This window comes from Sceloporus undulatus, chromosome 1, assembly GCF_019175285.1.
Source record: "Sceloporus undulatus isolate JIND9_A2432 ecotype Alabama chromosome 1, SceUnd_v1.1, whole genome shotgun sequence".
In the NCBI taxonomy this organism is placed as follows: Eukaryota; Metazoa; Chordata; class Lepidosauria; order Squamata; family Phrynosomatidae; genus Sceloporus; species Sceloporus undulatus.
This window is the reverse complement of record NC_056522.1, coordinates 96629241-96649395: the sequence shown is the minus strand read 5'-3', so window position 1 is coordinate 96649395 and position 20155 is coordinate 96629241. Positions and strand designations below refer to the sequence as shown.

General features: G+C 40.0%; 1 protein-coding gene across 1 annotated transcript in view; it reads left to right on the top strand.

The window, feature by feature from the left end:
- The window catches only part of ENPP1 (ectonucleotide pyrophosphatase/phosphodiesterase 1), a 70317-nt gene that overhangs the window by 27600 nt on the left and 22562 nt on the right, over positions 1 to 20155 (top strand). The window contains 9 exon segments of the mRNA XM_042447264.1: positions 2764 to 2805; positions 2808 to 2888; positions 4397 to 4457; positions 7843 to 7940; positions 13319 to 13398; positions 15692 to 15811; positions 17145 to 17254; positions 17689 to 17754; positions 19713 to 19785. Of these exon segments, the coding sequence (XP_042303198.1) occupies positions 2764 to 2805; positions 2808 to 2888; positions 4397 to 4457; positions 7843 to 7940; positions 13319 to 13398; positions 15692 to 15811; positions 17145 to 17254; positions 17689 to 17754; positions 19713 to 19785 (731 nt within the window).

Here is a 20155-nt window from a genome sequence, read left to right as displayed (position 1 = left end):
CTGGATATATTTCTACTACCAATAAACCCAAATGTTCTCTTCTGTTGAATGGGATAATACTGGTTGAACAGTGGGTAAATGATCAGACAGGAACTAAACTACTTTTCCATGTGTTTTGACATCCATGATATGTGTGCGCCCCCCCTCCATATGATTAACATCTTTGAGTATATTGCTGGCTTGGTTTAATGTTGATTTTATGTATATTGTGCATGTTTTGTAAGTTTTAATTATCTATTGCAATTTTTATCTTGTTTGTATCGTTATTGCAATGGTTGCACACCGCTGTGATCGAATGGAATAGCGGTAATAAATAAATTTTATTATTATTATTATTATTTATTATATTATTTTATTTTAAAAAACTGTAGAGTTATCAGGCCTATTGCCAACACTAGCTATGCTTGGGTAAATGCTGGACCCTGAGGAGGGTTTTCTGACACCTGAACTATTTTTTTTCCCAGGGGAAAGGGGTTGTTCTTGTCCACTTCAATTTTTAACCCCTTTTCATTCACACAAGAGTGTTGGACACTGCCATTTTGATTCACACAATGTCCTTCGAGCCATCTTCATTCGCACAGTGCCTCTTTCCTAGCAATGTTCCATCGGAGGCATTCTGGGAGAATTAAAATAGTGACATTGGGTACTCCTCTGAGTGCTGACACCTATTACAAGCATTACCACTACAGCAGGGCCAAGGGAAATGTCGCCATCCAGATGTGGGCGATTACAACTCCCAGAATCCTTGGTCAGCAGACCTTGTTGAGGATACTGGAAACTGCAGTCAGCAACATCTGCAAGCCGTATAATTCCCATCCCAGTACTAACAGACACAGTTGTGCTGCTCCCTGAACTCTTATTCTCTCTCTTCCTACTGAGTATGAGAATTAAAGGCAGCACAGATGTGGGCTTTTTCTGTTGCCTAGATTATTGTTAGCACCCATCCAAAGTAGCAAGATAGCAGGGCTGCTTCACTGCTGACCTCCACTGCTCTTCCTTCCAAGAGTCCCAAAGACAGCAGCTTCTCCAAGCTCCCACTTGTGCTACTGTAGATGAAATTCTGATGCATCTCCTGGACAGTGATGGCAGATTATGACCATCCAGAAGAAAATTCAAAGATGTTGCAAAGCCCAGAAATGGCAAAGGCTGGAATTGCCTCGTTATAATAAAATAAATAATATAGTTACTTCATGGTTCTGTACTACAGCCTTTTGCTATAATTAATTAATTAAATATTTATTACCCACCAGTAACTAAAGATCTTAGGGCAGCATATAATAAATCAACTTGACCAAATTCAACAAAAAAACTGGATATAAAATGTCAATACATATTAAACAATTTAAGAAGTTAAAGTACAATAGTTGAACCTCTTAAAAGAGTGACAACGTTTAAAATCATACAAGCCAATTAGGTACCCAAAGGCTCTAGTAATAACCATGTTTTTATTTGGTGCTGGAATGACAGCAGTTCTGGCACCAATCTAAAATGTGTGTGTGTGTGGGGGGGGGATTCCATAACTGGGGTGCCATGGCAGAGAAGTCCTTTTCCTGTCATTAATTCCTTTCCCCCATAGCCAAGGCACAAGTTGAGCAACCCTAATTGGAAATACAAAATTTGTAAACCTCCCAAAACTGAAATGTTTTGCTGCAGGCCTCCTGCTTCAGTCTTGAGGTGGCAGTGGTGGCATAGCACTCTGCTCTTTCATCTGTTAGATCCTCAGACCCTCCAGCTCACATCTGATACACAACACAAGTAATGAATAACAAAATTGTGGAGAGAGATACCACTGGAGAGAGACATGAGAAAACTGGTGAAATGGCAGAGGCATGGATTCGCCCCGAGCACTATGCTTGGGTACCCACTATTTCAGATCCTCAGCCTCTCTCCAGCTCCAATCTATCTAGCCCATGCATCTCTCACACCTCTCTCTAGCTGTATCTCTCTCCAGCCTCACACTCTCATTTCTCTCCAGCCTTGCAAACACAGTAGTACAGTACTATGTTATTTGTGTTGTGTATATATGCAAATACAGGTATTCTAAAATTTGAAAAACTATGAAATGCAGAACACTTCTGATCCAAGCATTTGGATAAGGTGTACTCAACATGTAAACGTTATACAGTGGTAACTTACAAGGCATAACTTATTCCCCTGGGGATGTAACGTGAAAAGTTACAGTTGTAGGGAAAGGAAGCTGAAGTGCTGGCTTATCTGCTGTCTTTGATCCGTTCTTACAGTTGGATATCAATGTGGTAGACAGGAAGAGAAAGGGATTTATTCACAGAATAGTGGCTGATAGCATTAAGATCCCCCTCCCCCCAAAAAAGAACTAAAAGTAGCTGGTTTATTCTTTGAGGAAATAGAAAAGTAAAGAATTACTTTGAAAAATTGTAACCCTGAGTAGTAACTGACTTTTGCATGTGAGTGCAGGTGGTTCTCTCTCTCTCTCTTTTGAAACATAAGTGTAACCAATTTCAAGTTCTGCTGTGATGCCCTCTCCTCTGCAGCTAATCTCCATATTCCAAAACTATTGGTAAGCCTGCCAGGGAAGTGTGTGAACAAGCCCCCTCAATACAGAGTTGGTTTGGTCTAAAATACAATGACAAGGTTTCCTCTGCTCCAACATGTCAGAAAGACCAAGTGAAGAGAAGAAACAATTTTTTTTAAGTATGTGGCCATATAACCATAATCTGATGTACCATTTGTTCAGAGTGCCCTGTTAAGCTGTGTTTAAATTAAAGGGGTCCTTTGGGTTTACAGCTCATATATGGACCTGTACTAAATTTCGGTGTGGAGAAAGAACCGACCAGAATATCGCTGTTCCTGTTCAGATGACTGTGTGAAAAATAATAATTGCTGTGCCAATTATTATGCAGTTTGTGAAGGTAAACCATACTATTTGCTTATTCTGGTATCACTGAAATAGTAAAAGGAGTCTGTTTATTCTGCTCCATCCAACAATTGCATCTTATATATTTTATATGTTATGGCTCAAATCATGTGGAGTTACAAATGCATAACCTCTGTAATTACAAAGCTAGGTAGTGAATTCTAGCATGCCCTTTCCCCATCCCACCAGAAAGTAGCCACTGCGATCAATGGGGTTAATTTCCTGTTGACTGGGAAGCAGCTGGTGATGTTCCCACCTCCTCCTATGAGCATTCGCCATTGCAGAGGCAGAAGCAGGATTCCTATAGCATTCCCCCTCATACCGGAGATCGCTCATGTGAGGAGGGTGATGGGAACATTGGGCAGCTCCTTCCTGATTACAGGGGAATGGACCTTGTTGATCACCATAGCTGCATCCCAGTAAGTGTGGATTAGGAGACTTAAATGTCCTTCATGTCCCATAAACTAGTAAATTATACGGACTGTAAATATCAAACAGTTATTATGCAAAACTCTCAGGTTACACATTTGTAACTCCCCAGCAGGATTCCACTAAAGATTTAAAACAGCCCTTCATTTGCAAGTATTCTAGGACAGTGTATATGGTATTCTAAAATATAAATATATGTAATGACAATAATAGATTTAGAAGAAAAAAAGCATAAAATGCTTTTCAACCAGCCAACAAACCATTCAATTAATTCTGCTGTTCTTTAGTGAGAAATGACATAGTATAGTACCTGGTTATCTCTGTCATTGTACATTACAACAATGTTTTACAAATAATAATAATATATAATATAAAATTTTATTCTATACCGCCCTTCTAGAAACCAGGGCGGTTACAACAAGCAATCATACAATCAAACATATTAAATACATTAAAACATTACAAAAACAAGCAGACCCATGCCAGCTCAACCAGCTGACGAAGGAGGGGAGAGAGAGTTACTGGGGGGTAGAATCAGGGGTAGGCCTGCTCGAAAAGATATGTCTTCAACCCCTTCTTAAATTGGGCCAGGGAGGTGGCCGAGCAGGGCCGGCGAGCCGCAAGTTCCAGAGGTTGGGGGCCGAGGTGGTAAAGGCCTCCTGGTGGTAGTAACTAATCTGACCTCTGGAACTCTTAATAATTGCTGCCCAGTTGATCTTAGTGCGTGGGCGGATTGTAGCGGAGAGAGGCGGTCCTCCAAGTACCCTGGGCCCGCCATTTAGGGCTTTATAGGTAATAACCAACACCTTGTATTGCGCCCGGAAGCGAATAGGCAGCCAATGAAGGTCTTTAAGGACCGGTGTTATGGTGAACTGGCCCTGGAACGTACCGGTGACCAGTCGTGCTGCCATATTCTGCACAAAGATTATGGACCCATGTTCATGATTTTCAGTTGAGGTTAATCTTGTTTTCATTTCCCCTACCAGTTGCTTAACCAGAATGGTTTCCTTTAATTTCTCCTCTTAGAAGCAAAAGGTTAATTAATAATTCTCATTTTTCCCCACTTTTTATAAGGGAAGACAAGCTGGCTTGAAGATAAATGTGAGGAGTTAAATGAACCTCAGTGTCCAGAAGGGTAAGGCAATTTGATCTTCATTTCACATGTTCTAAAAGTAAGCTACTTAAGGCTGCTTATGCTTCTTCAGTGGAAATATAAACATTTCCATAGAAGAATAACTCAGGATAACAACAGAAAAGTTCCAAGGAACAGGCTGCTTAAAAGTTCATAAGCAATTAGACTTGTGATAAGAAACAGGCTGCAAAGGGGAGAACTTAACTGCTGTATTACAGATACCATTTATTCTTGCTCATCACATTCTAAATGAACATGGCACAAGTTTACTTACCTTTGGATGAACTTCTGTAAGTCTGCTTGTGTAGACTTTAGCAGAATATGTTTGAAGCCTTCTGTGATAAGATGTTTCTGGGGCACTTTTGTGGCTATATGTAATCATACAGAATTTGAGATTTGCACATGAAAAATATGTAGGAAGACCCCAGTTAGAAGTTTAAAAGCATATGACCCAAATCAAATTTGTATTAACCTGGTTGTTGTATCAACTTATTTACACTTTGTGCTCCAGCCAGAATAATAATTCCCTCATACAAAGCGCTACCACAAATATCAATGAAAAGACCCAGGTAAAGTTATTTGGGGTTGAACTTCACTCCTTAATTCTTTCTAGATGTTTAACATTGTACTTCTGTAATGTTCATTAGTCAAAATCATGTGGCTCTGCAAAGGTTGTTGTAGGCCTGCAATTCCAAGCATTCCACTTTTCCATTGATTATCCTGACAGGGGTTGCGGGGAATTGCAGCCTAACAACAGTGGGAAGTCTCTGTTCGTGGGAGAGATCCAGGATCTAAAAGAGAAAAATTGGTCTTATAACATTACCTGAGCCGAGCTGTAGGCAGCCCATATCCACCATATGCCAGCCCATCTACAAACCTCTTCTGCCACTTTTTCAAGAAGAGGAAAGATGGTTCAGATGAATTGGAAAACCAAATTAAGAATATAATTTCTTATTTATTTATTTATTTATTAATTAAAAAATTCTAAACTCTTTTGTTTCCTATGAAGATGCCACACACTCCTTGGCAAATGTGAAAGAAGTTCAAATAATGAATTACTTTGAACTGGAATAATCTAAATATGGTGACTTGTCTCCTTTTTGCAATTGTGTAGCAGATAGGCACACAGTGGCAGCAGCTAATCTAGATCTGTTCACTTAGAATTGTCTTTGTATCTGTGAATGCTAGTTTGTGTACAATTGTCTTCCCTAAAATTTGAGACAAGTCAATTTCCTGGGTGTGATTTGTGTACCACAAGAGAAAGAGTTTGCACACACCACATGCTGTTATCTAGATATTAACTTAAGGCTTTCTTGCTATATTTATTTAGAAACAATTTGCAAAAGAGGGAGAGAAGAAGAAGAAAGAAGAAGAGAGAGCATTTGCTTTCCATCGTTAAAAAAATGGCTAATTATTTCAGTCAATTAGAGTTTGTCCTCAAGCAGTAGAGCTGAAGCTCTTATATTGGAGAGGATGTAAATTAAAACATCAGTCTTAGAAAACTACATTTTTTACAGGAAAATATAGCCAACCAATGCAATCCAAATAATCTTTAACACAAAACCTTTATTGATCCCATGTGGTTCTTACTTCCCACTAAGGTGGCAGCCTTAGCATTAAGAAACCTGTTGTATTCCTGCAGTTTTGTTGGTTCTTAAATGAAAGACTTGTGCATGAAGATGAGGAGGAGGAGCTGGTATCTGAATTGCCAAATCCAAATTGCCAGATGGGATAGGATAGCATAGGAAATCTTTTGTTAAGTAAAAGATAACCAACTATTTTCACCCACTTGGGAAGTAAGGGCCCAAACAGGCCAAAATAAAGCTGCTTCAGATCACTTTAGAGGTATGCTGTTTAAATGACACAGGCATCTTAAGAGGTCAGAAGCTGTGCCAAAGTTGTGCTCCAGTCCTTAGGAGAGAGAAACAAAGGCCCAGTACACATGGGCTAAAAGGAGCATGGCACCGCCTATACTAGGGTTTGGGAGCATGCAGCAACTGCATGCTCCTGAACTCTAATATGTATGGGCAGCACCATCTTGATACAGAGCCATTGGCGTGCGCATCCATGATGTATCTTGTGTGACGCGTCCAAATGGCACGGCACACAAGACCCGTCACTGCGACGCCCCAGGGTGCAATTGGTGCCTTGGCAGCATCGTGGGTAAGGAGTTCCATTTCGGATCTCCTTTTTCCAGCGGATCATTGTTGCAGCCGTGCAATTGCCAATGATCCAGAGGCCACTCCTTTCTCCTAATTTGTTCCGGGCCTGAGATATTTAAAAAAAAAAAAAAAAAGTAGCTTATAAAGTGGGATAACAAAAGATTAATTGGGACTGTCCCTGCCAAGCCAGGATCATTTGAGAGTATGCATTTTTATTAGATATCCCTTCTGCTGTATGCATAAGAGTGACTGACATATACTCACCCAGTGTTTTTCAGAGCTAAAAATGTTGATCTTGACATAGTATGGGAGTATTCTGGATTATTTTCTGACAAGATCAACAATTTTTGCAAAAGTGGGCCTGCATTTGCCCATGAACTATATACTGTATTTCCCACTCCTTGAGTGATGGTTAGATTTTTTAACAAGGATTTGAACTAGGTTGGTATGTCCTTTCAGCTCTGAAACTCACTCTGTGACTATGGGCTCTTAGTTGGGGGGTGGCATTGCACACAATACACTGATGGTGCTGTATACAAAAACACCTTTAACCACCTTTGAGACTAACCGTGAGAAAGAAAGAAGTTGGTAGCATAAGCTGTTGTAGACTTTAGCTTACTTCCTCAGATGCATGAATAGCACTGTACTACACTTCCAGCTGCTATGGCAACAATCCATGAATCTCGGGATTTGTAGTTAGAGAAGACTGATGCCTGCACAAGTAGATGGGATGTCTGTTGACATAAGTACTCCTCTGTACTTCCATACTCTCCAACAATTCACAGATGAAAACTGGGTGGCCAAGCAAAATCAGAGTGTGGTCAAGATGGCCAAAGTTACTAATGAGGAAGACAAGATAGGAGAGGCTGCAGCAGTTTGCTTTTTCCTGAGTCTACAGGGAAAAGCTTAAGAGGAGCTTTCTGGCTGAGAATTCTAAGTGCCTCCTAAACTCAGGATACCACAGGATAGAACCATGCCAGCTAAAGTGGAACCACAGTGATATCATTGTGTAGTGTGATACCACCACCCAGATAGTTCTACACAATACTGCTACACTATCTCACAGTGTTGCTGAGCAGATGAACCATGTCCTCTGCTGATTAGAGGAAAGGCAGAATGTATATGCAACAACCAAACAAATAATATCAGGCTTCTCTGAAAGAGTGCCTAGGAAAGAAGCTAATGTCAACTACTTGCCTTTAACCATCTCATTTCTGATTGCTCAGGTTTACAAAACCTCCAATCTTGCTGTTTTCTTTGGATGGATTCAGAGCAGAGTATTTGCACACATGGGGTGGACTTCTTCCTGTTATTAACAAATTACGTGAGTAGCTACTCTGTCTCAGTAAGAAGAGCTCTGTTTATGTCTTAAGAAAATAATAAAAAATAATAATTGAATGAAACATTTTTTCCCCTGTGCACACTGTCTGCTGCCCTGAACTCCTTGACACCTCCTGTAAACACCTGTGGACCCAAATAAAGAAAGTGGCTTCATAGTGTGGGATGATTCAAGAGAGAGGAGTAAACTTGAGAGAGTCAAGCATAGGCTCTGTCAATGTGTTGACATGATTAAGGAACTGTTTCTGTGGCTGGGAAATGATAATTTTGCAGTAACCACATTCCCAAACATGGAAAAATTGGTGAGACAAAACATTGTGGGTCATAGGATTTAATAATAATAATAATAATAATAATTTATATTTCCCGCCTTTCCTTGCGGATCGAGGCGGGATTACAACCGAGGAGTTTATCACACGGGGTAGAAAGCATCATGCTCCTGGTTTTTTTTCTGTTACCATTGCGCAGTTGCAAAGGAGATGATCACACGACGTCGGGATGATCGTGTTGCCCACAAGTTATCAAAGTGTCATATTCCCATCAGATTGTATTAACGATTTAAATTGTTAATAACATCTCAAAAGCGCAATCTAAATGTTATTACCAGAAGTGTGTACTTACAAAGCACTACAATTGCGCATTTCTGAAATTGCGGTTTCGTTCCCAGCTTGCTATTCAAAATAACAATAATGACGGTTGGGGGGAGGGGAGAACCGCCAGGATATCTCTTCTGCGCCTGTGCAGAGACTACAAAAATGAAACCATAACGCTTCAGGTATGTACACTAAAAGCGCTGTTCTTCTGTAATTCAAGTGGAACTGCATCGTTTTTGGTTTAGGTGTAATCATCTCCCGTTACTGTTTCGTTGCTTTGTGCAATGGTAACAGAAAAAAAAACGGGAGCATGACGCTTTCTCCCCGTGTGATAAACTCCCTAGAAGTTGCTATTGGGAAGGTTGAGGGCAGTGCAATGTTTAAAAAGTAAACCAGTCATGAAGTTCACTTACTTGCATATGTGTGTATTTGTACACCCACATGGTGTGTTGATTTCTAGCCCTAGAGGCCTTGGAGAAAGGAGACAGTTCAGAAAAGGATGTTGTGTCTTATCTGCTGTTAATATATACTGTTATGTCAATATAAAGTATGTTCCCATTTGTTGTGAGTATGAGTATTTCTTATTGACTTATCACAGAAGCCAAAAGAAGCGAGTAGCTATTACAGAGGCGAGAGGTTACAATTTTAGATTGCACCCCCAAATCTCTACAGTTACCATGACCACATCTTGGAAAATTATGGGAATTGTCACCTCCAAAGCTCTGGAAGAGGCTTCTATTAATAATTTGCATAATCATAGTTTTTCTGCTAAATACACTGGTTGCATCCAGAGTTCTCATGTTCTAGAAGGGGGGGGGGCAGTATTTTCACCTATTTTTAAAATTTGCCCTGCAGCCCTCTCCACGATGCTGGTGACTAACTGCTCCACCAGGATACAAAACATCCAGAATAGTATGGGAAGTGGAGCTTTAAATGGCAGAAGAAAAGGAGAATAGTCACCCACAAAAACAAAATGTTGAATTGTGGTGCCCAGAACTGGATCCACAAATGGGCCAAAAGCGGCATGGCGGCGCCAGTTCTAGAGTTTGGGAGCATGCAGCAACCGCACACTCCCGAACCCTAGTACGTATGGATGCCACCATTTTGTTATGTGTGTGTTTAGACAGCGCACGTACCGATGACGTGTCTTGTGCGACACGTCCTAACGGCGCACCGCACAAGACACGTCACCGTGACGCCCCAAGGCGCAAATGGCACCTTAGTGGCAATGCGGGAAGAAGCTCCATTTCGGAGCTTCTTTTGAGGGCGGATTGTCATCACAGCCATGCAGTTGCCGTGGCAATGATCCGGAGGAGAAAGGAGCAGCCTCTGTCTGCCCCTTTCTTCTAATCTGTACCGAGTCATAGGGCCCAACCTATTGTATCCAAAATTGGATTCAGAGTTCTTAGACAAAAGTGCCCTTGGACTTCTGTGAACTTTCTCCTCTGCCCATTAACCCTATGCCATCTCCCGTACCATTCTGCAATATTCCCTAACTTTTAAGATAAACTTTTTGGAGCCACGAGGTTGGTTTTGGGGAACTAAAAATAGTTAATGCAAGAGGTGAGGCATATTCATAGATCTTGGAATCTTTCCCAGGATACATTCTGGTGGGAAGAACAACAGGAGTAGCATCTTTGCTATAGCTTGTTGAAAATAATAAAACACTGCATCAGTTTCTGAAGCAGACATTTGCAGCCCATTGCTGGGGCAACTATGCTTGCATATGGTGAAGTCACAGGTATAGCAGCTCTGGAAGAAAGAAGGTATTAGTGAAACAGACTGTTTGGAGCTGGCAGATTTTGTCTGCTTTTCCTTGCTTCTGCAATCAATAGCCCACTTATTGTCATTGTCGTTGTGTGTCTTCAAGTCATGCCCAACTTATGGCAACCCTAAGGCAACCCTATCATGGGGGTTTCTTGGCAAGATTTGTTCAGAGGGCATTTGCCTTTGCCTTCATTGGAGAGAGTGTGACTTGCCCAGGGTCACCCAATAGATTTCCATAGCTGAACACAGATTTGAATCCTAGTCTCCAGAATTGTAGTCCAATATTGAAATCACTACACCATACTTACTTCATATGTCTAGTGTACCAAGAGAATTCCAGCCCATAGTAATGTAAAAAAAAAACCCATAGATGTTGTCTATTTAAGCTTTTATCTAGAAACTTGTGAAGGGAGTGGAATAAAAAAAATCATAGAGTTGGAAGAGACCACAAGCACCATCCAGTCTAACCCCCTGCCATGAGGAACTCACAATCAAAGCAGATGGCCATCCAGCCTCTGTTTAAAAACCTTCCAAGAAGGCGACTCGACCATTCTCCAAGGGAGTGTATCCCACTGTCTAACAGCTGTTACTTCAGGAAGTTCCTCCTAATGCTGAGGTGCAATCTCTTTTTCTGTAGCTTGCATCCATTGTTCTGGGTCCTATTCTCTAGAGCAGCAGAAAACAAGCTTGCTTCCTCCTTAGTATGACACTCCTTCAAATACTTAAATAGTGCTATCATATCTCCTCTTAACCATCTCTTCTCCAGGCTAAATATATCCAGCTCCCTAAGTCTCTCCTCATAGGACATGGTTTACAGACCCTTCACCATTTTGGTCTCCCTCCTCTGGACATGCTCTAGCTTGTCAATACCTTTTTTGAATTGTGGTGCCCAGAACTGGATGCAGTATTCCAGGCGAAGCCTGACCAAAGCTAAATAGAGAAGCTTTATTACTTCCCTTGATCTAGACACTATACTTCTATTGATGCATCTTAGAATTGTATTTGCCTTTATAGCTGCCGCATCACACTGTTGACTCATGTTCAACATATGTCTCCTAGATCCCTTTCCCATGTACTGTTGTTAAGCCAGGTGTCCCCCATCCTATCTATACTTTTCAATGTTTTGCTTATGTTGCTGAGCTCTTTTGTGGATGCCTTTTGCAACAGCATAATAATTTTCATTTTACAGTAGTTTACCTCTTTTCCTTGTACAGTTTGTGAGTTCCTATCATTTTGAGGCAGTAGGAGTGTTGAATGCTTTAATATCAGTGCAATGTTTAGTGAGCTGAAAAACAAAAGTATTGCTTTTGCTTTCTTTTTTTTAATCAAACACATTTAACTGATTACAAAGTGTGACCTTATGGATTTGCCTGAATAGAAAAGCTGTACTTCTTCCAGTTCTTATCAAATGTTGACTTATCTGGCTTAATCTCAAGAAACTGTTGTATGAAAAAAGGAAGTGAAATTAAGGAGGAAGGTCATGGGGTCTAATAATATGACTATCAAGATGTTTTTCCTCCCCAGTGATCCTTTAACACCACACAATTATACAACTATGATTCCACTTCATTGGCCATGGCTCCACCACAGGGAATCCTGAGATTTGCAATTTAGGGATGAATCTTTAGACTTTTCAGCCAGAGAGCTCTTGTACCTCTGACCAAACTACAAACCCCAGGATTCTGCAGAATATTGCCATGGTGATTAAAGTGGAATTATATGAAAGGATTACCTCCCATTACCCTATTTGATCATGAATCACATGTGAGTGTGACAATGAGATGAAAAGATTTTTTTATAGTGTATTTGAGCAGCTAGTCTGAGTTCTGAGGATGACCTTTTTTGTGGCTTCTCTGTTTCCACGAAAAGCAAAAGAACATAGAAATAAATGGATTTTCAGCTGTTTGTTCAGATTTCTAAATACTCAGTTAATAGTGCCAGTACTGTCTGGTTCTCATAAACTGAATACCAGAAGAAGTAGAGTTCTTTTTAACAGCTGCATTCCTGGAGTGGCAAAATATGAATGTCAACATTTCATGTGTAATTCTGGTTTTGTTCATTTCCATGAGAAGAGGGAGTACCACATGTTTCCTCCCAGTTTTGGTGAAGCAGTTTCTTAAATTATTTTGTTTGGATGTACACTACAGAATTAATGCAGTTTGACACTGCTTTAACTGCCATGGCTCATTGCTATGGAGTTCTGCAATTTGTATTTTGTGAGAGTTTTGTGGCACAGAGAGCTTGGTGCCACAACCAACTACAAATCACAGGATTCCATAGGATGGAGCCATGACAGATAAAGCGGTATCAGACTGCATTAATTCTGCCATGTGACAGCAACCCTGTTTGATTTTCTGCAAGCCCTCCTGCAAAAAAAGGGACACAGCACTGGGTGAAAAATGCCCTGAACAGGGAGGAGCAGGGAAATACAGGGGTGATTCTTCTACACAAAGGGTTTGGGGCTCTGGGTTCTCTAGCTGTTATGGACCATAACTCTAATCTCTCCTAGCCAAATGTGAAGGAGCATGGGAGTTGTAGTCCAAAAACATATTCTTCATATCTGTTCTATGCAGTCATCTTCCAGCTAGTTACCAAATGTGAGAGGATTTAGGTGATGTTTCAGAGTGTTCATTCTGCCACATTGTTTTAAGACTTTCTCTATATTTGGGTAAAGAAGGTAGATGTTAGAGAGCAAGGGAAGAAAGAATTACTATTCTAGTAATGTTCAAGAAACACTCCTCTTCTTCACTGACGAATTGTCTTAAGCTGTGATAAGATATTAAGGCTGCAGTAATTAGATGCACGAAATTTAATGTTTGATTGAATATTGAATGTTTGACAGATCAGACTGACGTATATTGATTTGAATGTAATTTTGTAAGATTTTTTTTAAAAAAAATGTTTAATCAATTGTTTAATAAAAAAGATTCTCTCTATATTTGATATGTAAAGTTATATTATCTTATGAAACAATGTTTCTCGTTTTATTTTTGTCCACCACCAGGGAACTGTGGAACATACACCCGTGGCATGAGACCAGTGTATCCCTCAAAAACATTTCCCAATCATTATAGCATTGTCACGGTAAGAGATTTTTTTTTATTCCTGTCTCCTCTGAATTGCGTCACCTTATTCTTGAATAATATGGGTTTTATACAATTTCATTTTTTACCTTTCACTGGCATACAATTTTTTTTAAAATTTAAATAGGCATTTGATGATTAATTGGATATACAGAGGAGTGTCTTTATGTGGGATGTGCTGTATGTTTTCTCTATATTGTAATGTTTTAGGTGAGTTCATATGTAATGTTGTTCAATATGATATGATACAAAATAATTTGTGTTCTAATTTTTTAAAACCATCTGGTTTTTAGCTCTATCCTAAGGCACCCTGAGTCCCATATTAGTTGAAGAGCAGGATATAAATAAAATGAAATAAAAGAAATAATGTTAACTTGGGGGAAATGACGGTAGTTATGCAGAACTCTGCAACTATGTAAGCAGAATATTTTGAAGAGAATTTAGGCTGTAGTTCCATTGCAGATTTTGAGAACTGGTGCACAAAATTGGAACAATTACTCCAAAAAACTAATGATGAAAATACATGTAGCTCTGAAATATCTAGAATCTAAGGCTGTCCTGTTGGATTGGGGAGGCAGTGTCCTGGGGATCACAAACAGACTTTTATAGTTGCACATAGCCTGTAAAAGACATGTTTCCTACTTCTGATCTAGAAGTAGAGAGCAAAATACAGGATCTTATAAGTTGGTTCCTTTGATGAGACTGATCAACAAAAACAGGGAGAAGACATTCTCATCCCAACCCATGCTCCACCAAAACTAAAGGACTGGGAGACCCTCCAGAGCTGGATTCCTGAGAGCACAGAAGGTTGCAGGAGGAGAAAGGAAGAAAGTTCTAACATGGTGCCACAGCAGGATGATGTTCCCAGACCCTTCACACCAGCATTCTCTGGTGTGATGAGGAATTGAAACAGGGTGCTGCTTCTAATTGTGGTACACTCACTTGCTGGTGTGGTGTGTGTGTGAGGGGGAAGGGGGAAGGGGGGCTGGAAAAATCATCCTGTATGTATGTGCCTTCAAGACACCTGTTGACTTATGGTGACTTGTGAATTTCATAGGGTTTTCTTAGGCAAGGAATACTCCAAGGTAGTTTGCTCAGTTCCTTTCTCTGAAATATACCAGTAATCTACAGTACTTGGTATTTGTTGGTGGTCTATTTAAGTACTAACCAGGGCTGGCCCTGCTTAATTCCAAGATCCAATGGAATCTGGTACCTTTAAGGTATTTAGTCTATGGTACCCTACAATCGGTTATGACTAGACTATCACATACCCTGCAATATTTCACAGATGAAAACTGGGACACATGTCGCCAAGTAACATTAGAGAGTGGTCAAGATGACAAAATCTACTAATTAGGAAGAATACACAAGCTAGGAGAGGTGCAGCCATATACTTTTACCTAAATTTACAGGGAAGGGCAAGATTCAACCCTCTCCTCTCCTTGCCACCCTGCTGACTTAACGGAGTGCAAACTACTGTTGTAGTTTGAACTCAGTTTGCAGAATTCGAAGTGAGTTGCAGGAACAGTAGGACAGTGGGAGGAGGAGAGAGAAACTTGAACATTTTAAAACAAGTTGAAAAGGTGGGATGAAAGAGGATTTATCAGAACTATTCTTGCCATACTAAGACAGTCTGAGAGAAGGCAAAGAGCTTTTTATTTAGATTTCAGTCAGTTTAAACTAACTGATTGTTGAGGGTGTGACTTTTAACAGACCTGTGCTATATCTTTTTATATGGTCTTTTAGTGAGAAGCAAGGTTGATGGGGGTTCCAGGCATTATTATCTAAATGTAGTTTTTTGTCTCTGAACAAGCAGCAGCAGACACAATGGCCAGAATCTTGTATGGGATTTACAGATGCATAAGCAGCATAGTTACAGGGCTACTGAGTGAATCCCATTCCAGTCACCACAATCCCCATTTACTGGGAAGTAGCCATAGTGATTGATGGGGTCTGTTTTCCTGTTGATCAGGAAGCAGCTGGCTGATGATCCCATTCCCTTCCATAAGCTGCAACAGGCAGAAGCAAGACCCCTTTTGCAATTGCTGGAGATTGCTTGCACGAGATGAACTGGGGCTTTCAGCCAACTACTTCCCGAGTGACAAAGGAACAGAGCCACATTGATCACAACAGTTGCGTCCTGATAAGCAGGGAATGGGGGACTTTCCTACCTCTCTAGGGATTATGAATATGTAATCCTTATGAGTGCATAACTCTAGTTTTTTCTTTTGTAAGTGCCATAGAGGATTCTGACCAAGTTTGATATGAACATAATGGATCTATGTTTGTTGCAGGGCCTTTACCCAGAATCCCATGGCCTCGTGGATAACAAAATGTATGACCCTAAGAGAAATGCATATTTCACACTCAGAAACAAGGAGAAGTTCAGCCCCCAGTGGTACCAAGGACAGCCAGTAAGTATTAATTTTACATATCCTGCCATTACATATATTACATATATATGTAATGGTATTACGTATGCTAATACCTATTGAAAGAAGTAAAACTTTATAAATTTGTATTATTTAATTCAAGGGGAACATGTTTTAGATTGGGATGGGCAAAGTGATGCTCCGAACCTCTCCAAAGACCCTAGATCTGGTGCATTTATCCATTTTTTAAAAAAAATTGAGTGATTTTTTTGCTTCCTCAAATAACTTAAAACCATTGCAAAAATCAATGGGTTCATTCCTACAACAACAACAACCCATATGTTGGAAACATGCTGGAACTGCCAAAATCAGCTATAAATCTGCCAAATCTGAAATCTGAAATAAGCAACAGCACTTATGATGTTAATTTTGGCTGATTTTCAGCCAGTGGTAGTGGTATTCTGGAACATTTTTAAGGCACATGGTTGATATAGGAGATAAAAACGTACAGTGATACCCCGGGTTACGAAAATAATTCGTTCCGCCGCTGCGTTCGTAACCCGAAATGCTTCGTAAGCCGAAAAAGCCATAGGCGCTAATGGGGAAAAGCCGCGATTTCGTGCGAAATAGCGCCGAAAAGCACCAAAAAATTTTTCGTAACCCGAAAAAACCTTCGTAACCCGGAACAGTTTTTTCCTATTGATTTTTTTCGTAACCCGGAAATTTCGTAAGGCGGCGCATTCGTATCCCGGGGTACCACTGTATATGATTTATGGCATTTTTGAGTCATGAGGTTTTTTGTGCAAGATTGCAGGGAGCTTTGTTGCACAAACCTCATCCATCTTGCACATCTATAAAAAAATGGGTATCTGGAAACAGTGGAGGGGAGGGTCAAAAAGTGAAAACTGCCCAAAACTCTTGCCACCATTATTCTTTCCACCAGGAAAGCAATAGCAGCAAATACTAGTCCATACCTATACATACTCAAGCATATAGATGAGCATGTATATGCACATGCACATTCACTTGCACATTTGGGTGTGTATTCAATTGGGTGTGTGTATTCATTGCCATTTGACACAAGGATTGTGTAGCACAATCCATGCATATCTTTGTATGCAAAGATTTCCACTACACAACCTCAGTGTCAGATATTGGCCATAATATTTCAGCATTTACATGACAGCGCTATATGTTATGCAGAGTAGGAGAGGACACATTTTTTCTTCAAGGAATTGGAGTTTAACATGGAGTCAAAGTTCAACATGGGACAAACAGAGGAAAGGACAGCAGGGGTGAGCAAGGAAGTCAATATGCTGTTGTTTCAGATGCACGTGTTTCAGTTTATATGCCTGCTGTTTCTCTCTTTGTACAGATTTGGCTGACAGCCATGTATCAAGGACTCAAATCTGCTACCTTCTTCTGGCCTGCTTCAGACGTTGATGTTAATGGAACGTTTCCAGACATCTACAGATTATACAATGGGTGAGCCTTTGTCAGTTGGGGAACAACAGTAATCAAAACTGAAGTAAAGATGTTGTGGTTCTCTCAAGAGGCAATGTGTGCATGCCCAATTAATTTAATTGGGAGGATTAATTTGGGACAGCTACCCTGCACTCACTCCACCTTTCATGTGCTACCTGTGATAGCAGTGAGGCCAACTGATAATAACTTGGCCATGGTGGTCTAGAAACCTCATATTATGTAGGAGTATTGCCTGTGTTTTATATTTACCCAGTACTGTTTCGCTCTGTCACAAGAGCCCACTATAGGTCAACATGTAGTCCTTCAGATAGCGTTAGACTTCAGCTTGCAATCCTTCACCATGGTTAGGGATAATGGGATTTGCAGCACAGACATAGCAGCATAAAAATAACATGAAACAGCTACACAGAATTTTATTATGTTTTCTGATATAGGTCAATACCATTTGAAGAAAGGGTGGTAACTTTTCTTAGTTGGTTACAGTTACCAGAAGATCAAAAGTAAGTATGACATTTTAGATTTATACTCCTGATTAGAAAAGAGGTGGGTCATTTTGTGGATTTTGGGGCTTCATTGCCCTCTCTAACCTCCCTGCTGTTGTTACCAATGGTGCCACCATTTTTGCCATAGAAGTAACAGGAAAGGTTCTGCTATTCCTTTCAACAAGATACATGCTCCCCATGCACATTGTTTGCAAGCAGAAATGGGCTTTTGGAAGGCTTCCAGTAAAGATGTGGCAGCACAGACCGCCTCATTACTGGCCAGATTGGTGCCATGGCAACCAAATGCCTTGGTCCCAATCCGGCCTCTAGAGAGCACAAAAAGGATCCAGGAAAACTAACTCCTTTTTGTGCCCTCTAAAGAGTGTCATAGCCATGGTGGTGTGGCTTTCTGACTCCCTTTCGGTGCTGCATTGTGTAGATGCATGCGGCATCATGACACGATGGGGGCAGAGTCATGGCGTTCAGCATGTGGAGGCTGCGCCATGGCTCTGCCTACAGGCCGGCACAAAATGCCAGTCTGTATAGCCCCTTTGGTTCAAATGAACAACATATCTTCTTTTGAAGGGAGTAGCAGTGCTTTTTGCCACTGTTACCACTTCTCAGTTGTAAGAGAGGGGTGGGTGGGTTGGGAGTTGGATGGCTGGAAAACAGACAGCTCACAATGCATGTAGCCTTCAAGTTATGTTGCCTATTCTAGTTTAGCAATCCAGAACTTGATGAACTATTCAGTGCGGATTCAGACTTGCTCTTCTGTGAACAGAAAGTATTTGCTGGTGATTCCTTCACAGAAAGTATCATCCTAGTATTTGCTGGTGATTCCTTATGTCCCCCCTCAACACTGTTCTAGAGCACCCCTACAGTTGTCCAGAGTAAATGTGGGGAGCAACAAGTGACTGCAGAGGGAAAGAGGAATCGATGAAAACTGCCTATCTTTATTGTGCAGACAGATGCATCCCATGAGCAGAACCCATATATGTATAATTGTTAGAGAGGCTTTTTATACATAGTGTGTGCTTTACTGATGTTTTTAAGTTTGTATGTTTTAAAAGAATTATACTGTTTTTAGCTAGTTAATTTTAATTGTCTTTTAATTTTTACATGGTTTTATTTGTGAGAAAGACAGCATAGAAATGAAATGAAATAAATAAAATAAATAAACTTAATGCATTTAGCATTAAGAAGCATTGTTGTGTTGTTGTTGCTGTTGTTTTATTATCATTTTATTGTTATTGCTCCTTTTGTCATTATTTTATCACTCTTGTAGCTATTGTTTAGTCACTGTATTATGGCACATATGTGTTTGATTAGTTACTAGGTGGCTTTAGTCAGGGCACTCTCCTCAGCTCAGTGGAGTACAGGTGATACTAGCATTTCTTACAGGGTTTCTAAATAATGCATGCAAGACACTCTGCACCTTTGCAAGCATTTAAAAAATGTTAAATATGACTGTTACCATGCCAATGGCAGCTTCTTCATCATCATCTTCTACTACTACTACTACTATTATATTTTCCTAATACTTTCAAGTATTCAAAACACTTCACATACATTATCTATTTGGAGGAATTACTGTGTCCTGAAAAAATATGAGGGAGTGACTTGCCTGAAGCCACCTAGTTGGTTCATAGTGGGGATAAGAGTCAATCTAGGACTTGCATTTCAGAAACTTGGTTACTATCGTAAAACATAGCATAGCACACCTATACTGGTGTAGTATAGTATAGTAGCAATATTGAATTATAGTATCTATAGTAAAGTATACATGTTTATATAGTATACATGTACATACTATATGTACAGGTAATACATGTAATATATCTTTTAATGTATAAGGTCCCACAAGACTGTTGTTTTTAATGTCCAGTTGTTTCTGATAACCAAGAATGATTATAAAATTTTCACATTTCTTTCAACCCCTATGCAAAATATTAAAATTTTGGTGCTGTTTGATATAGACCACACTTTTACACTCTGTATTTAGAAGAACCAGATTTTTCAGGCCACAGATATGGACCAGTCAGCTCAGAAGTAAGTAACTTGACATCATTACATTTGCTTTCTTTTTAAATTAAGTTGCATAATGGACCAGTGATGTGAGTGGGGAAATTAGTGTCACATTGGACACTAATATGGATCCTCATTAGGCAGAATGCAAAGAATATCCACAAAATTTCTCATTCACATTGTGACATGTTGAAAAAACAGCCACATGCTACAGGATTTCTTTGATCTCTCTTTGAGAGCCAAAAAATCAAGTGCATTTTTCATTAAGCAGTAGACATAGCAAAAAAGAGTGGTGCATAGAAGTGGGAGTTTACATGAACAAATGGGACTTTGTGCAAAAAACTGAGGATTATATTTTGTATTTCTGGATTGTGTTTCTGATTTTCTGGTTTGT